Source organism: Takifugu rubripes, chromosome 9, assembly GCF_901000725.2.
Source record: "Takifugu rubripes chromosome 9, fTakRub1.2, whole genome shotgun sequence".
Taxonomy (NCBI): Eukaryota; Metazoa; Chordata; class Actinopteri; order Tetraodontiformes; family Tetraodontidae; genus Takifugu; species Takifugu rubripes.
Genome location: NC_042293.1, coordinates 1,857,426 through 1,871,376, shown reverse-complemented (window position 1 = coordinate 1,871,376; position 13,951 = coordinate 1,857,426). Strand labels below are relative to the sequence as shown.

At 44.4% G+C, this 13,951-nt stretch overlaps 1 protein-coding gene across 8 annotated transcripts in view; it reads left to right on the top strand.

Moving 5' to 3' along the window:
- mef2aa (myocyte enhancer factor 2aa) overlaps positions 1–12,823 on the top strand; it is a 45,917-nt gene extending 33,094 nt beyond the window's left edge. For 2 of the 8 annotated variants that reach the window (XM_029841369.1, XM_029841368.1), the window contains exons 4-11: positions 34–165; positions 230–364; positions 1,575–1,797; positions 6,507–6,691; positions 7,693–7,716; positions 8,870–8,999; positions 9,147–9,270; positions 9,676–12,823. In XM_029841369.1, coding sequence (XP_029697229.1) covers positions 34–165; positions 230–364; positions 1,575–1,797; positions 6,507–6,691; positions 7,693–7,716; positions 8,870–8,999; positions 9,147–9,270; positions 9,676–10,012 — 1,290 coding nt within the window. In that variant the 3' untranslated portion in view covers positions 10,013–12,823. The remainder of the gene's footprint in view (positions 1–33; positions 166–229; positions 365–1,574; positions 1,798–6,506; positions 6,692–7,692; positions 7,717–8,869; positions 9,000–9,146; positions 9,271–9,675) is intronic. The other 6 variants (XM_011606872.2, XM_011606875.2, XM_011606877.2 and 3 more) reach the window with 6 other exon arrangements.
- The last annotated feature ends 1,128 nt before the right edge of the window (positions 12,824–13,951 follow it).

Here is a 13,951-nt window from a genome sequence, read left to right as displayed (position 1 = left end):
TTTTTTCTATAAACTGTGCAAATTTCATTTCAGAAATTGAGAAACAAAGGCCATCATGACTGTGCTAGCCCCGATCCCGATGACTCTTTTGGGCACAGCCCCGTCATGGACGACCATTTTGGCAAACTAAACGAAGAAAGTGATTTAATGTACAAGCGCTGTGGTGTAAGTACATCTTTTTGCTGCCGTTTTGTGTTGATTGCTGTCTTTATGTTGATGTTCACTGCAGGCGCTAAACAAGAAAGAACACAGAGGTTGTGATAGCCCGGACCCTGACGCCTCTTATGTCCTCACTCCTCACACTGAAGAAAAGTATAAAAAAATTAATGAGGAGTTTGATAATATGATGAGAAATCATAAAATCGTAAGTACTGTAAATGCAATGTCTTTGCTTGGCTTTGTGGCTCAGAGGACTTTTTCACTCTCTTTTATTAATTTAACTCTTCCTCTTTTTGTTACTCTTCATCCCTCAATACTTTTCAAACGCAAAACTACTGCGGCTTAATTTCCCCTGCCCTCGACATGCATTTGATGCTCATGTTGATTTGGCACAGCCTGATAAGATCACACGTCTCGTGGACATCTCAGAGGTTATGTGCATCCACTGGAGATATTACGCCTATTAGAAATCAGATCGCAATCACTTTAAAAACACAAAGACCTTTTAAGAGCTGTGCATGTTTGGCTTACGTTAAGGTTGGATTATTTCCATCTCAAGCCATATAGACAGCTTATTTGTAGCAGTTTCCTTTATAATGTAATTTTATGCCGTCTCCTGTCAGCCTTTTGCTACGAGCATTAAGCATGGCTGTCTCAATGTGTTCACAGAATACAATAACCATCATTTCTCAGCTGACTCTCTCAAATTCCAAAAGCTCCTTTGTGATCTTATCGTGCATGACATCATTAGAATGCTGCAAGAACATAGTGCTTACGAAGCAGCCATTGTCTCTATGTTCCTGACACGAAGAACATCACTTCACCATTAACCAACTAATGATAACACCTGACTGGCTCACTGGGTAACACTGCGATGAAACGTCGTCACTGCCACCTGCCATTCTCACTCACGACTTGCGCAGTCAGCACATTGCAGGTGAATGCGAGTGAGTCACGATTCCTGTAGATGTGAATGCCCACAAAGCCATTGCTGCGGCGCTGAGAAACTTTGCAAAGCGGCGCATCGAAAGAAGAGAAATCTATCTGTGCTGACTGCTGCAATGCCCAGCTGATCAATCCAACGCATGTTTGTGGGGTTTTACTGGTCCCTGTGGTTTCTGTGTGTTGCAGTAGAACTGTCAAAAAAAAAAAATCCATATTCTCAAAGGACGAGATGCGACGTATGATTTCACAGACAGAATCATTTATGCAAGTGCACTGTTGCGTAGTGGCTGAGTTTCAAATTCACAACGGTACATTTTACTTCGACTGGCATCGCCTGTCTAATTATTTTGGTAATGCAATGCTCATTCAGAGCTCATTCTACCCCGCATTGTCGATGCCTTGAAAAGTACACGTCAGCCCTCACATTGAAAGTGCTAGCGTGTAAATACCTGTGTCTCTGTCTTGTATAGCCGTCAGCATTGCCCCAGCAGAACTTCTCCATGCACGTGGCCGTGCCGGTATCCAATCCCAATGCCATGTATCAGCCAGGTGCAGCTCTGGGTAGCCAGGCCCTGGCAGCAGCTACAGCCTCCCTCAGTGACAATGGGATGCTGTCCCCTCCACAGGCATCTGTCCACAGGAATCTGGGCTCAGGCGGAGGTCCTCAGAGACCCACCAGTGAAGGCAGCGCAGGTTGGTGGTTACTTCCACTCGTACCTTAAATGATGAAACCGGTGAACGTCCCTGCATTTACTGTGTATTTACTCCCCCTAGTAATGCATTCATGCCGAGAAAACATACAAAATGCAAGGTGTTTGTTTATGTAGGCTTAATTTATAACCCTGTGTAAATGTAAGCTTCATTATTGATGAGTGATGCGACCGAATATGTTGAAATTGGCTTTTGTCACACGTTTCACTTTGCTAAATCTTGGATCATTTTCTTTGTTTCCTCTTTTTATCTGTTTACTTTGGTTGTTTTCACACATACTGGTCAAAGAGCTGCACCAGAAGAAGACATTTTTTTTAGCCAGCATAGGGCCAGGATGCGAATGTTATGTTCACTTTGACCCGCCAACACTGCACTAGCACCAAAATCTTACCGAGATCAACATCTGCCTGTGTGAAAGCACCCTCAGATTAAGACTAATGTGTTATAAAGGGTTTGGGGATCATTGGCAGCGATCAAGATTGTTGCTACTTGCCAAATATGTCTGAACACCAGAGAAATGTAATGAACACAACATTGATTTATAACAGTTTGATGAGGACTGTTGGGAATGATGCACTCTATACTAGACTGTAAGAAAATAGTGATCAGAAGTTGACTTTTCTTTCCTTTTTAATAATGATTTGTTTTTATGAAATTATTTGAAACAAGTAGACTTCTGTGGGTTTTGGAGAACATTGCACACCTGCTAACTTCTATCTATGTGTTCACTTCCCGCTGTTGCCCACTATAAAACCACAATGCTTTCTTTAGAGGTGTTGAGATGGTGAGTTTTGATGGAGCCGGGCTTCCGCCTTGCTCTGACTTCATATTGGCTACATAGAATGCAATGCTTAGAAAACTTTGCTTCAATTTTATAATTTTCTGTACTAGCATTGGAAAAAAGATGTCAGCATTAGCTAGTACTTGGATGACTGGTCTGAAATCCAGCTCGCTTTGTAAGTGAGGTCTGCTGCATGCAATAGTTTCATGTAGCAAGGTGTGTAACACACCATTCAGACATGACTACATATCAGGCTAACACCTACCCATTTGCCAGTGCTTAACTTAAATATATGTTTATCACAATATCTCCTGCTTTGTGATAATTTTCTGCTAGCTCTTTGAATTTTATCTCTTCCTTTACTGATTCATACTGGATTAAGTGCATTTGAAGGGCTGAGAAGTGTCCAGGTCCATGTTGCATACTAGCGTGCTTTAAATTAAACACATCTCTTTTGAGCTCTTCCTGGCAGAGTATTCACGCGATTGTTGAGAGTTTCCAGTCGGTTCCAGCGTTCCAAGAAAATGAATGATTGAACGCTGGAGGTGTGTTATCATTACAGGATAATGAATTCACAATCTCCAACGTTTTAAGCGTAAACACTGTGTTCACCACAGCTTATTGTGGCCGTTCATGATCATATATTTGGAAAAGAGCACAGCTCGCTTTGCAAGATATGTCAACAAGACTTTTTCATGTCTCTTCTAGCGTTTCCATCACATGCCATGCTAGAAGCGTGCAGATGGTTAATTGTATCAATGTGTGCATCTCATTAGGTGGCATGCTGGATACCACAGACTTTTCAGTGCCAAGTGGTGTGGGCCCCAGCCCAGTGGGTAAGTCCTCCCGGAGAGATTCATAAGCTCTCTGTAGCTTGGTCCAATAGGCCTCCCACTTAGCGTGCGAGCTGGATAGTTGTGTGTCTATGTGTAATTGGTTCAAGCCAGTTGTCATAATCCTTGCCTGATAGCGTTCCCCTATACATTCTCACTTTGTGCTCAGGGGATTCAGTTTAGCGCTACTGAACAGAATAAATGCACAATATACCTGCAGAAGGCATGCTTGACAGAAGGCCGTGGTGCATTTATGCAGAGTGCGTTTGAGGCTTGAACCCACGCTGCTGACTAATTGAAGCAGTTAGCCGCCCAGCTGTCTTTGGCAGGTAAATAAACGGAGGGTCGCCTTTAAACTCGTCACCTCTGAGCAGCCGTCCCTCCTCATGTTTCCTACCCTCTATTGACAGGTGCATCTGTTTCCTTCTGCCGTTCAAGCAGCCCTTATAAGGCTGGAGAGGGTCTGTAAGATGCCGGGACAAGCATAACTCGGTTGGCATTTGTAGCCATGACATCTAACTGAGTATTCTGTACACAATGACCGGACTGCCCGACACGGCTCCAGCGTGCTGTGTGAGAGGTGGAGACAGGTGGAGTTCAACTCTTTTATGTCACAGCATATAAGATTTCCAACCAAATGCCACCTGCTAATGGTCAAGGATTGCAATGACGATTTGGCTAAGCAGTGGGGATATATGGTAACAATTTGGTTCTAGTAGACGATCACATGTTTGATTCTGGCAGAAGTCTGTGCATTCTGAGTTATGGGTGTGGTTTTAGGGTCGGGGTAGAGTTAGGGTCCTCTGGCAGTCAGCCTCTGTGATTTGGCCACCTAAGCCTGCTGCAGCTGTTGTTTGCACCAAGTGTGTAGCGCAGCAAGAGAAACCTTTTTGCCCTGCTGTCAGATGACCATTCCTGACATAGTCCCCATTTTTCACAAGCGGCAGCTTTGACCACAGCAGAGACCAAATGGGAGACGCGTCATCTGATATCTTCCCTTCTGCTCGATAGTGTCACCAGAGTGAAGAGATTACATGATTTCTTTTTTAAAAACTACATTATCAACATCAGATTTACATCTATCAAGAAGGCACCTTTAGGTGTTGAGCGAATATAAACACGTCAGTAGTTACACTACACTGTGAGCTTCTCTTACAGGGCAGGTCAAATCAGGACTCCTGGACCAGTAGGAATTTAGATGTAGGTTGTGGTAAATGAGAAGGCTTTTTTTATTCCAAAAGATTAGATGCATATAAACATGTTCCATGACAAATATGCTCGGGAAGATGTTGCACATGAACTGTTCACTTGCTCTTAATTCTTATTCTGTGCACAACAGCACGTGATGCTGCAAGTAAACATGTGATCTGTCCCTTGCTTAAAATGACAAGCTAATACTTCAGTTATAAACACAAGACCTTATGTAAGGACCCTTCTTAGGCTGTATTAATAATTCAGGGGAAGGGATAGAAACCAAACGGCTTTCAACGTGCAAAGTTTTCAGTGAGAGAGGATTTATTGGCACAGCCGATCTGTTAACGATGAAGAAGGCGTGTCGTGACATCAGAGAAGCCCACTTTTCAGCAAAGGCTGTCGGTTTATGTTTAACTCCCAGGCGCCGTGTTATATTTTGGATTGAATTAAACAGCGCGCAAGCTAATCTTTTAGATTTCTTCCAGTAAAGTGTTGATGTCACGGCAGAAACAGCTGAATTAATATTACATTAATAGCATGCACACTGGCTGATGTGGCGAGCTCGGAGCCGAACGCAAGGTGCCGTGCAGACATCTGTAACGGAATGTGCATCCCCGAAATGAAGAAAACCTTCATGCCGTCACAGATTTGGACTCATTTGCTTCTCAGGTTTCAGATTTCCATTGATGGCCGTGACGTTTCTGACCCTGCTGCGACGCTTTTCTTTACACCAATTTCTGTTTGCACCAGCTTCTAATTCCCTGTCTGCGACATCTTTGCTGTGTTTAATCAGGTTTGCTATTTTTAGGCCCTCGGACGTTCACCCTGCTAATTCTGCAAACATTTTCTTGCCAAGTTCTGTGTGATCAAAGGCAAATCCAATGGCCTGTACATGCTGTTGATTCAGCTGTGTGATACTATTGTCAGCATCCTAACTGTTTATTTGAATTGAATTGTTGCCATCCTTATCTGCAGTCAGGGGGGGCATTGTTTCATTATATTCCTGAGTGGGACCCTACGTATTGTGCGCACGCTTTAGGTTTCAGTGGGAGACCCAGGACACAATGGAGAAATCAGCAAGTTGTCGAAATGTCACCGATCTCCCGAAGCATTGCCAGATACAATTCTCTCTCTTTTCCCCTTGTTTTTTAGAATGCCGACTTGCCGTTATTTTAAAAGTGCATTTTCGTGTTTAAACTTAACACAAACAACGTGACTGTTTATTCTCTTTGTGCAGAAATGTGCTATTAACCCCTTTATTACAACGAGCACCAAACAGGTTGTTTTTCACATTATATAAGGTGCAGAAAAACTTTACAGGAAATCATCTGTGAGAATTTTCAGAGCAGAAATCACCCTGCGTATGGTATAACTGTCCGGCAACAGCTAAAACTAAGAGTGTGGAAGTTCCTGATGATCTAAGTGCCTTTCATACTCACTTTGCAAAGTGAGGAAATGACTAATGCCAGTGGGCTTCAAGGTGTGATTGTCTCTCATTTTGCTTTTGTTTGTCAGCACCATGTTAAAAACACATCTAGATGACTTTTTTTTTTTTTAATTTGACTATAATGGCTTCAGCTATTTCTTTTAAACAGTCACAGTACATTTATCCACGAACTGCTCCTCATCCCCAGATGCAAACAAGTGACTTTGATCTAATCATTCACACTAAAAAATAAAAGGCTCATCAATTTTGAAATGGACATTTTATTTTTGCAAATGCGCCTGATAATTATCTGAGACTATTAAAACTTCCCAGAGGGTCGGAAGCGCTTAACGTTGTGTGCAGTGGCGAGAAAACGGCGCTGTGCGAGAGGCTGTGAGTGTTGTCAGCCACGCTCGGTGGTTTGATGATGCGTTTCTGTCGTTGTGTACCTCTGCAGGAAATGGTTTCGTCAACCCCAGGGGCTCTCCAGGCATCCTCAGCTCCCCCAGTGGCAACGGCCTTGGTAAAGTCATGCCCACCAAGTCTCCACCACCCCCTGGAGGGAACATGGGAATGGGAAGCCGCAAGCCAGACTTACGGGTTCTCATCCCTCCGTCGAGCAAAGGGATGATGCCCCCGCTGGTGAGTAGGGAACACATGGCAGCACAACTTAAAGTGCGTCTGCTACAGGGCAGACCTTAACTCGGTGTCTTTATTTGTACATGCGTATCAGCATGAGCGGCCTGTGTCAAGTGCTGTCACATCAATAACGTGTGCCGCGCTGGTGAGGCTGCCGCTCTCTGCCAAAGAGGGACCCCTCTACGCCTGAATCTGAGCAAAGCTCTGTTCGTAACGTTGCTGCTGTTCGAAACAGATGTCCCAGAAAGGTGTAAAGCTTTGCTCGCTGTGGGCGCCTCTGCCCTCCTCCAGTCGCCGTGACCCCGGCGGTTTGGAGCAGTCGGGCGCCGGCTGGAAAGTTTCTGCTCGTCTGAGGCCAGAGCAGTTCAGATCAGGGCTGCGGAGAGTGCCGGCTGTGGCAGGTCTGCAGATAGCCTGTCATTAAGCCATAATGGTATTAAATTAATCACATTTCAGTGTGACAGAGTGTAGATGAAGACTTAATCAGGGGCCCGGGGTGTGAGCCAGATAATATCTTGTCGCCCTTGTCGCGTCTTCCTGCCTCTATTGATTGAGTGTGGGTATTAAGACAGCCCTGGCCTGGTCACAGTACGGCACAGCGTAGAAGAGACGGAATTTAGCCTCAGCATCCCCTCGTTGAAGGAGGATTTGAACATACAGAGTTTTGTTAGCTCGCTATTGAAGAAGCCTCTTGTGTAATTTTGAGTTTTTATACGGTGATTGCTCGGTTGTGCTACCATCAGAGGCGTTTTGGTCGGCCTCCAGAAGAGTTCAGCTGCCTTTTTGCCGCTGATCTTAAATCCACTGATTTTTGGCGCGAGTCTTTCTGCTTCTCCATCGCAGCGGTGGTTAAGCGAAGGCTCAAGCAACGGCCCGGAGACACGAAACGCTGACGTGCAAATGAAAAATATAGATCGATGCCACCGTCCTCCAGAGCCACCTACAGCCCCTCTATTTGTAACTCTGTAACTCTGCCTCTGTTCTTTTTATTCTGTTGAGGGCAGTCGGAGGAGGAGGAAATGGATTTGGTGAGTTCTGACAAAAGGTTTGGCAAATGGCTGAAATGTGCACAGGCTTTCTGCAACCACACACGGCAGACTGCAGCCAAAGATCGCTCTCAGAGCTGCCGGGAACAGCCAAATGATGCATGTTTTTACGTTTGGTCTGTTAATTCCCTCACTGTTGCCACTCATTGAGAGTGTCTGAATAAAAAGAGTGTAAGATGAGCCAAGGTGAGTGGTTTTTTTACATTTTCCAAATCCATTTGAGTCACCTTCTCTATATTGTTGGAGTGGCAAAGGCGTGAAGTGGGCGAAAATATAAATAATTGATATTTTTGAAGGATTAGAAGATTACGTCATCGGAAATGACATCATTCTGTGAGATGCTCGGGTTCGGTGAAGTCATTGTCCGGAGAATGTTAGAACAATACAAGGAAGCCATCAACTAGATGATGATGATGATGCAATGGCGCTCCGACTGTAACGGCCGGCAGCTGTTTTTAACATTATATTCAGATGGTTTGCTCCAGCATTGTTCTGAAAGATGTCTGCTTTTGATTAGCCTAGTCTGGGCTGCACAACCCCACCGCACAGCCTAGGTCACCCTGGACGGTCACTTCACCACAAAACACACCGAACTGTCTGTGCCTCACCTTTAGCGCACGTGACGTTTGGAATAACCAAGCTTACACACTCCAGGGTTGTTGAGCATTAATCCCTCACATTGTGTTGCACCGATAGGTTTGCTGTCCTAATAACCGCCTTCTGTTTTGTTAAACAAAGCATACTTCTTAAACAGACTGTTGTGAGACTAACTTGTTGTACTTGCAGCTGCACGTCAGTTGTCAGTCTTCCTTAATTATTCAGATTAAACAGGAACAACACTGTCCAATTAGCTTTATTCACATCTACACTTCAGACGCACCCATTAAGTGAAAGATCTGTCAAAACTGAAGAAACAAAATGCATTAATATTTTATTCTAAGTGTAAGACAACAGTCAGTAATGACCAGAAAATGGCTCGAATACAATAACGCAATAGCACCATCTGACGGCAGACTTTATAACTACACCTCCTCTCAGCAACTTCCTCCTGATTCACTGGATACAGGTGAAAACGGTTGTAATCAGGCTGCACTGTGCTCATGTATTTTCCTTTATCATCATTCATGTTTTGCAGAATGCCCAGAGGATAAGCAGCTCCCAGTCCGCCCAGCCACTGGCAACCCCAGTAGTATCTGTCACCACCCCCAGTTTAGCCCCACAGGGCCTGGTGTACTCAAGCATGCCCACCTCCTACAACCCTGCTGGTGAGTGTGGAGCCTGAAACACAGCCCCCTTGGCCGGAACTGTTTGCACTGCGCTCTGCTGGTTCCTGATCTTTTCTCTGTGATATTGATATTGGAGCTAAAATCCGAGCGAGTTCTCACTGTGCACGGCTGCATTTGTTTTTACAGACTTCTCCCTGAACAGCGCGGAGATCTCCTCCCTGCAGGGCTTCGGCTCTCCAGGGCTCTCGCTCGGCTCCATGTCGGCATGGCAACAGCATCAGCTGGGCCAGGCAGCTCTTAATTCTTTGGTGTGAGTAACACAGTTTCAAACAAAGGCACACTCTCCAGACGCCCTCACATAAAAGCAACACCCACTGTGCTCTCTGATATCGTGCTGAATCACATCTCTGAATTATTCTAAGCTTTTCATTTTGTTTCAGCTCATATTTCTTATCTCCTGCGTCGTCTTGATAATGGAATTGTGATTCTGGATTCAGATTTTAATTTAAAAACACTTGAATTGATTTTTATACTAAACGCAAACTAGCTTGCGATAAACCAACCAACATTTTGAGAAATAAAGTGTCTGTTTTTCTGCCTTTTCTGACAGTCGTATATGAAAAGGCAGGAGATTGATGGATAAATGATCACAGATTAAGCAGCGGAAACACTGCTTGGTGTCACATGTTTATAGGGCATCTTTTCTCGCCTGCAGTGGCGGAGGTCAGCTACCTCAGGGCTCCAACCTCTCATTAAACACCAGCCAGCACATCAACATCAAATCCGAGCCAAATTCGCCACCACGGGAGCGCGTCACCCCGTCCGGTTTCCCCCCTCAGCAGCCGCAGCAGGGGTCCAGCCGACAGGAGGTGCTGGGACGTTCCCCCGCCGACAGCCTCAGCTCCTCCTGCAGCTCGTATGACGGCTCCGACCGCGAGGACCATCGGCCAGACTTCAACTCGCCCCTGGGACTGGCCAGACCCCCCGTGGGAAACGAGGACAGGGCGAGCCCCTCGGTCAAGCGCTTGCGCATGGACTCATGGGTGACATAGAAAGTCCCGGTCAGGCCTCCTGTCACCAGCCAGTCAGGGAGCGGGAGGGGTTAGACGTGGAGAGAAATGAAGGAACAAGGGTCCTGAGCGCTAACATTATGATGCTATTATTCAACCCCATCGTGGCAAAAGCTGCATGACAATTTCGATACAAATCCAAATTTGATTCTCAATCGGATACTGGAAGATTTGAAAAATCTAAGCTAGCTGGAAAAAAGCGTATGCACAAGCACGTGGTACCAGGTACTTGGCGTGGTTCAGAAGAAGACTGCTGAGGAGAGATTATCATGGAAATTGTTAAACAATAGGCGGTAGATTATTGTAGTCACTGGTGTCAGACACTTACATGTAGTCGCTGTATTGCTGTTGTGCGTGCAAGTTGCAAACAATCAGAGAAAGCGGTGCGGCTCCCAGGCGGCGGACCCTTCCAACTCGGTCTTTCACGCTAGGACGTTTTAAAAGTCATGCTGTAACCAACCAGACCTTGATCTCCAGTGGCCTCCGGAGTTCATTCAAAAGTAAAGATTTACCACAGGTGAGACTTAGCGAAAAACGATAGCAAAAGAATTTAACGCAATAATATGATATTACTCGTTTTATAATTTAAAAGAATAAGATATATAAATGTGCAATTAAGAAGACGCGAGCCTGTCCAGTTGAACTGGTGAGAAAATCAAAATGTTCACATTTAGTGTAACAGTTGATCAGTAATATAAGCCAAAGCTGTTATTTTGGTTCCTTTGTGTTTTGTACAGTTCCTCATCAGCTCACTCAGACGCACCATTTCTCTCCTCATTGTTTTATTTTTCAATCGTGCTGTATCGCATAGTCACGTTAAACCAAGACCTTGGACGGATATCTAAAGCCATGAGCGTTTGCTGTTCTGTTTGTACAAATTTGAGCCAAACGTGTTCCTCTGTTGTGTAAATACTGACTTTAATATGTGTCACGGGGGTGCGAGTACATGCCGAACGCACCCTACCGTCGCCCCTCGCAAGAAAAGTCTATTTTTGTGGATTACAGCCAAGTTTACAAGAGTTAGAGCCTGGAGAAGTAGACAACTCACTGGTTCATGTTTGCTGTTTTCTTACTTTCACTGTAATCGCTGCAAAATTCAGTCATGCATAGGAACAAAAACAAAAAATCTCCCTTACATTTCCCCCCCCCCCATCCTTCATCATGAGTGTTTGTCATGAAAACGTTGTCATGACAGTGCTGGGAGGATGAGGTTCCTCTGTTTTCATATTTGTAAAGGCTGATCAGAAGGCTGAGGGAAATTGGTATTTTTCCCTCCTATTTTTAGCGTGTTAGTTGTACACCAGCTGCTGCCCAATACTCTGCCAACAATCAGACCCAAGGCCCCTCGCTCAAGAACCCTCTATTGTTGCTACAGGCAGCTCTGCCACACGCAGCTCTGCCACGGTGGCCGCTGACCCTTACGTAAAAAACCATCACACCCGCATGCGTATGTAAATATGTCAGGCTACCTATCTAAAAATCCCCCCCTGTGGTTTCTTAATTGGCTAAAAACGCCCTCCGTCAGCCAGTCACAGCAAGGCCTACAAAACAGGAGAGTGAAAACCTGAGGTCGGCAACGCTATCACACCTCACAGACAGGAAGCAGGCCTCCGCCCACCTCTGCAGCTGCTGCTGCTGACTGCAGCTGCACTACCGACTGCTCACACTTGGAAAGGCATCACGCTGCATTCGCCTGCATTTTCCTGTGTGTGTGTGTGTGTCTGAGGGTTTCTGCTCACGCCACCGCCTCCACATACAGATGATGATGTCATGACAGGTTCAGCCAGCGAGGAAGACGAGCGGCAGAGAGTAGACTGTTACTTATCCTGAAGTGCCACACCTGGAAAACAAGCCACACAGATGTTTTATTGAGTCGATGTAACACTCCTGGGGCAATCTATTCATGTTCAATTACATTCACACACACACACATAGCTGGTGAAAATAGCAATAATATTTATAAATATCTGCAACACAAATTTGCCTGCCTGCTCTGGCAGCACCTCCTCATAGTCGAGCACATATTTAAGCACTTAATTACGTATCAGGGAATTTTGTAGTTTCTACAGTATATGCACAGTTTAAAATGCCTTATCCCAAAGAGCAGTTACACTATTTTACTCAACCCACAGCTGGAGCAGACACCCCCCCCCCCCCCGTACCTCCTCTCACAGCGGACACACACAGCAAAACGCAGCGTGAATGCACCGTGAATGCACCGCGATGCGTTCGCTCCCTCGGTCTCTGTCCAAATTGTGCACAATTGATGAATGTGAAAGGAAGCAGGAACGAACGAACCTTTGACTTTTCTTCACTTTGCTGTGTGAGAGTACACTGCTTTGCTTCATGGCTTTTATAAACAGAACTACATGTTTGGTAAGTGTTTGTAGTTGATAGTTCACTTAATTAAAGGAGCTGTTTTCGGTTTGAATGCTCAGACCGTTTGGCGGCACAAGCTGGACTTTGTTGCCAATAATGAAATTATTTGTCTCAAACCTGAAGGAGATTTTAAGTTAATCTACATTTTGATTTCCCTTGAATGTGTTATTTTATTTTTATCATACAATAAATATCCAAGTGAACTTTTTATTAAACGATTAAGATACTATGCTAGATATTGTTGTACAAAATTTGTATTCACAAAAGTACAAATATTGGCTTTTAATGTGTAATTTAGGTTTTCTCTCTCTTCTTCTGTATAAAATAAACAACTCTTGCATAGAATTTGTTCTGTGAAGTCCCAAACAGTAGAAATTGTCAACTTTATTAAACACCTCAGTGTATGCTCAGTCTGAACTCACCGTCTATTTTTTTCCCAAATGGCTCTTGTGTGTCGCCATACATACCGACCATCATTAACCTCCTAAATGAGCTCTCATCACACAGACATCATTTATCAATAAAGTATTTGGCATTAGTTATATAATAAAACACAGCTCCGGTCTGCAGAATATATTTATTTAAGTCTTATTCAAGGACTAAACAAACTACTTTAAATTTAATACAATTTCAAAAGCAATAAAATACCTATCAGCAAATGCGTCTTTGCATGATTATATCTGGTAGTAATTGAAATAGGTTTAGCCTTTCCACAGTAAATATTGTGGGAAAATGTCCTTTTATTCTGTATGTAGTTACACCATCTGACCAGCAGATGGCGGTGTTAAACAACATGATATAACTACATAAGTTTCAGCCAATTAATAATAAACCTCATGTCAGTTTCTGCGTTTGTGTCTTCATGCAATCCTTCATTAAGGTAAGTTAATTTGTTAACCTGAAAGAATAATATAATAAATCACATCCAGAAGTATTGAAAAGAAGCACTCATGCTAAGATCAAACAATTGATATTTTTAGTGTAACAGAATAGACCTATAAAACTATTGCTTGAGTTAGCTTTTCGGCAAAAATACGTCCATATGAAGTCACACTTGCCAGGACACAGTGTATTCTGCAGCTTTCAATGGTTATTTTTGCTGTTAAACAAAAAACAGCGTGTTTTTGAGTGCTGTGAGGTAGTTTAGAACCACACTGAACAGTTGACAACCTTCACATTTTCTGTTTTGTTTTATCCTCCCTTGCACGGGCATTACTAGATTTATCCCCCATCATGTGTTCCAGGCTCTGTGTCCAACAGACCAGCTGTGCTGCAGGGTGGAACATGCCCGGGGTGCATGTGTAAGGGTTTAGAGATGTTTGGGTTGTGCAAGAAAAGGGGGCGACAGGCCACCTGCCACAGGAGCTTGCCCCCTTCAGAGCCTGAGCCCTGCCTTTCAACTCGGAGCCAAGCTGGGATTCTTTCATGTGGCGCTGATCTCCTAAAGACGTTGGTAAATATTGAAGGAGACTCGGTCCAGACTCCGACACATCTGTCATCATCCAGCCTCCAGTATTAGACCCAGACACGCAGGGAGAACCA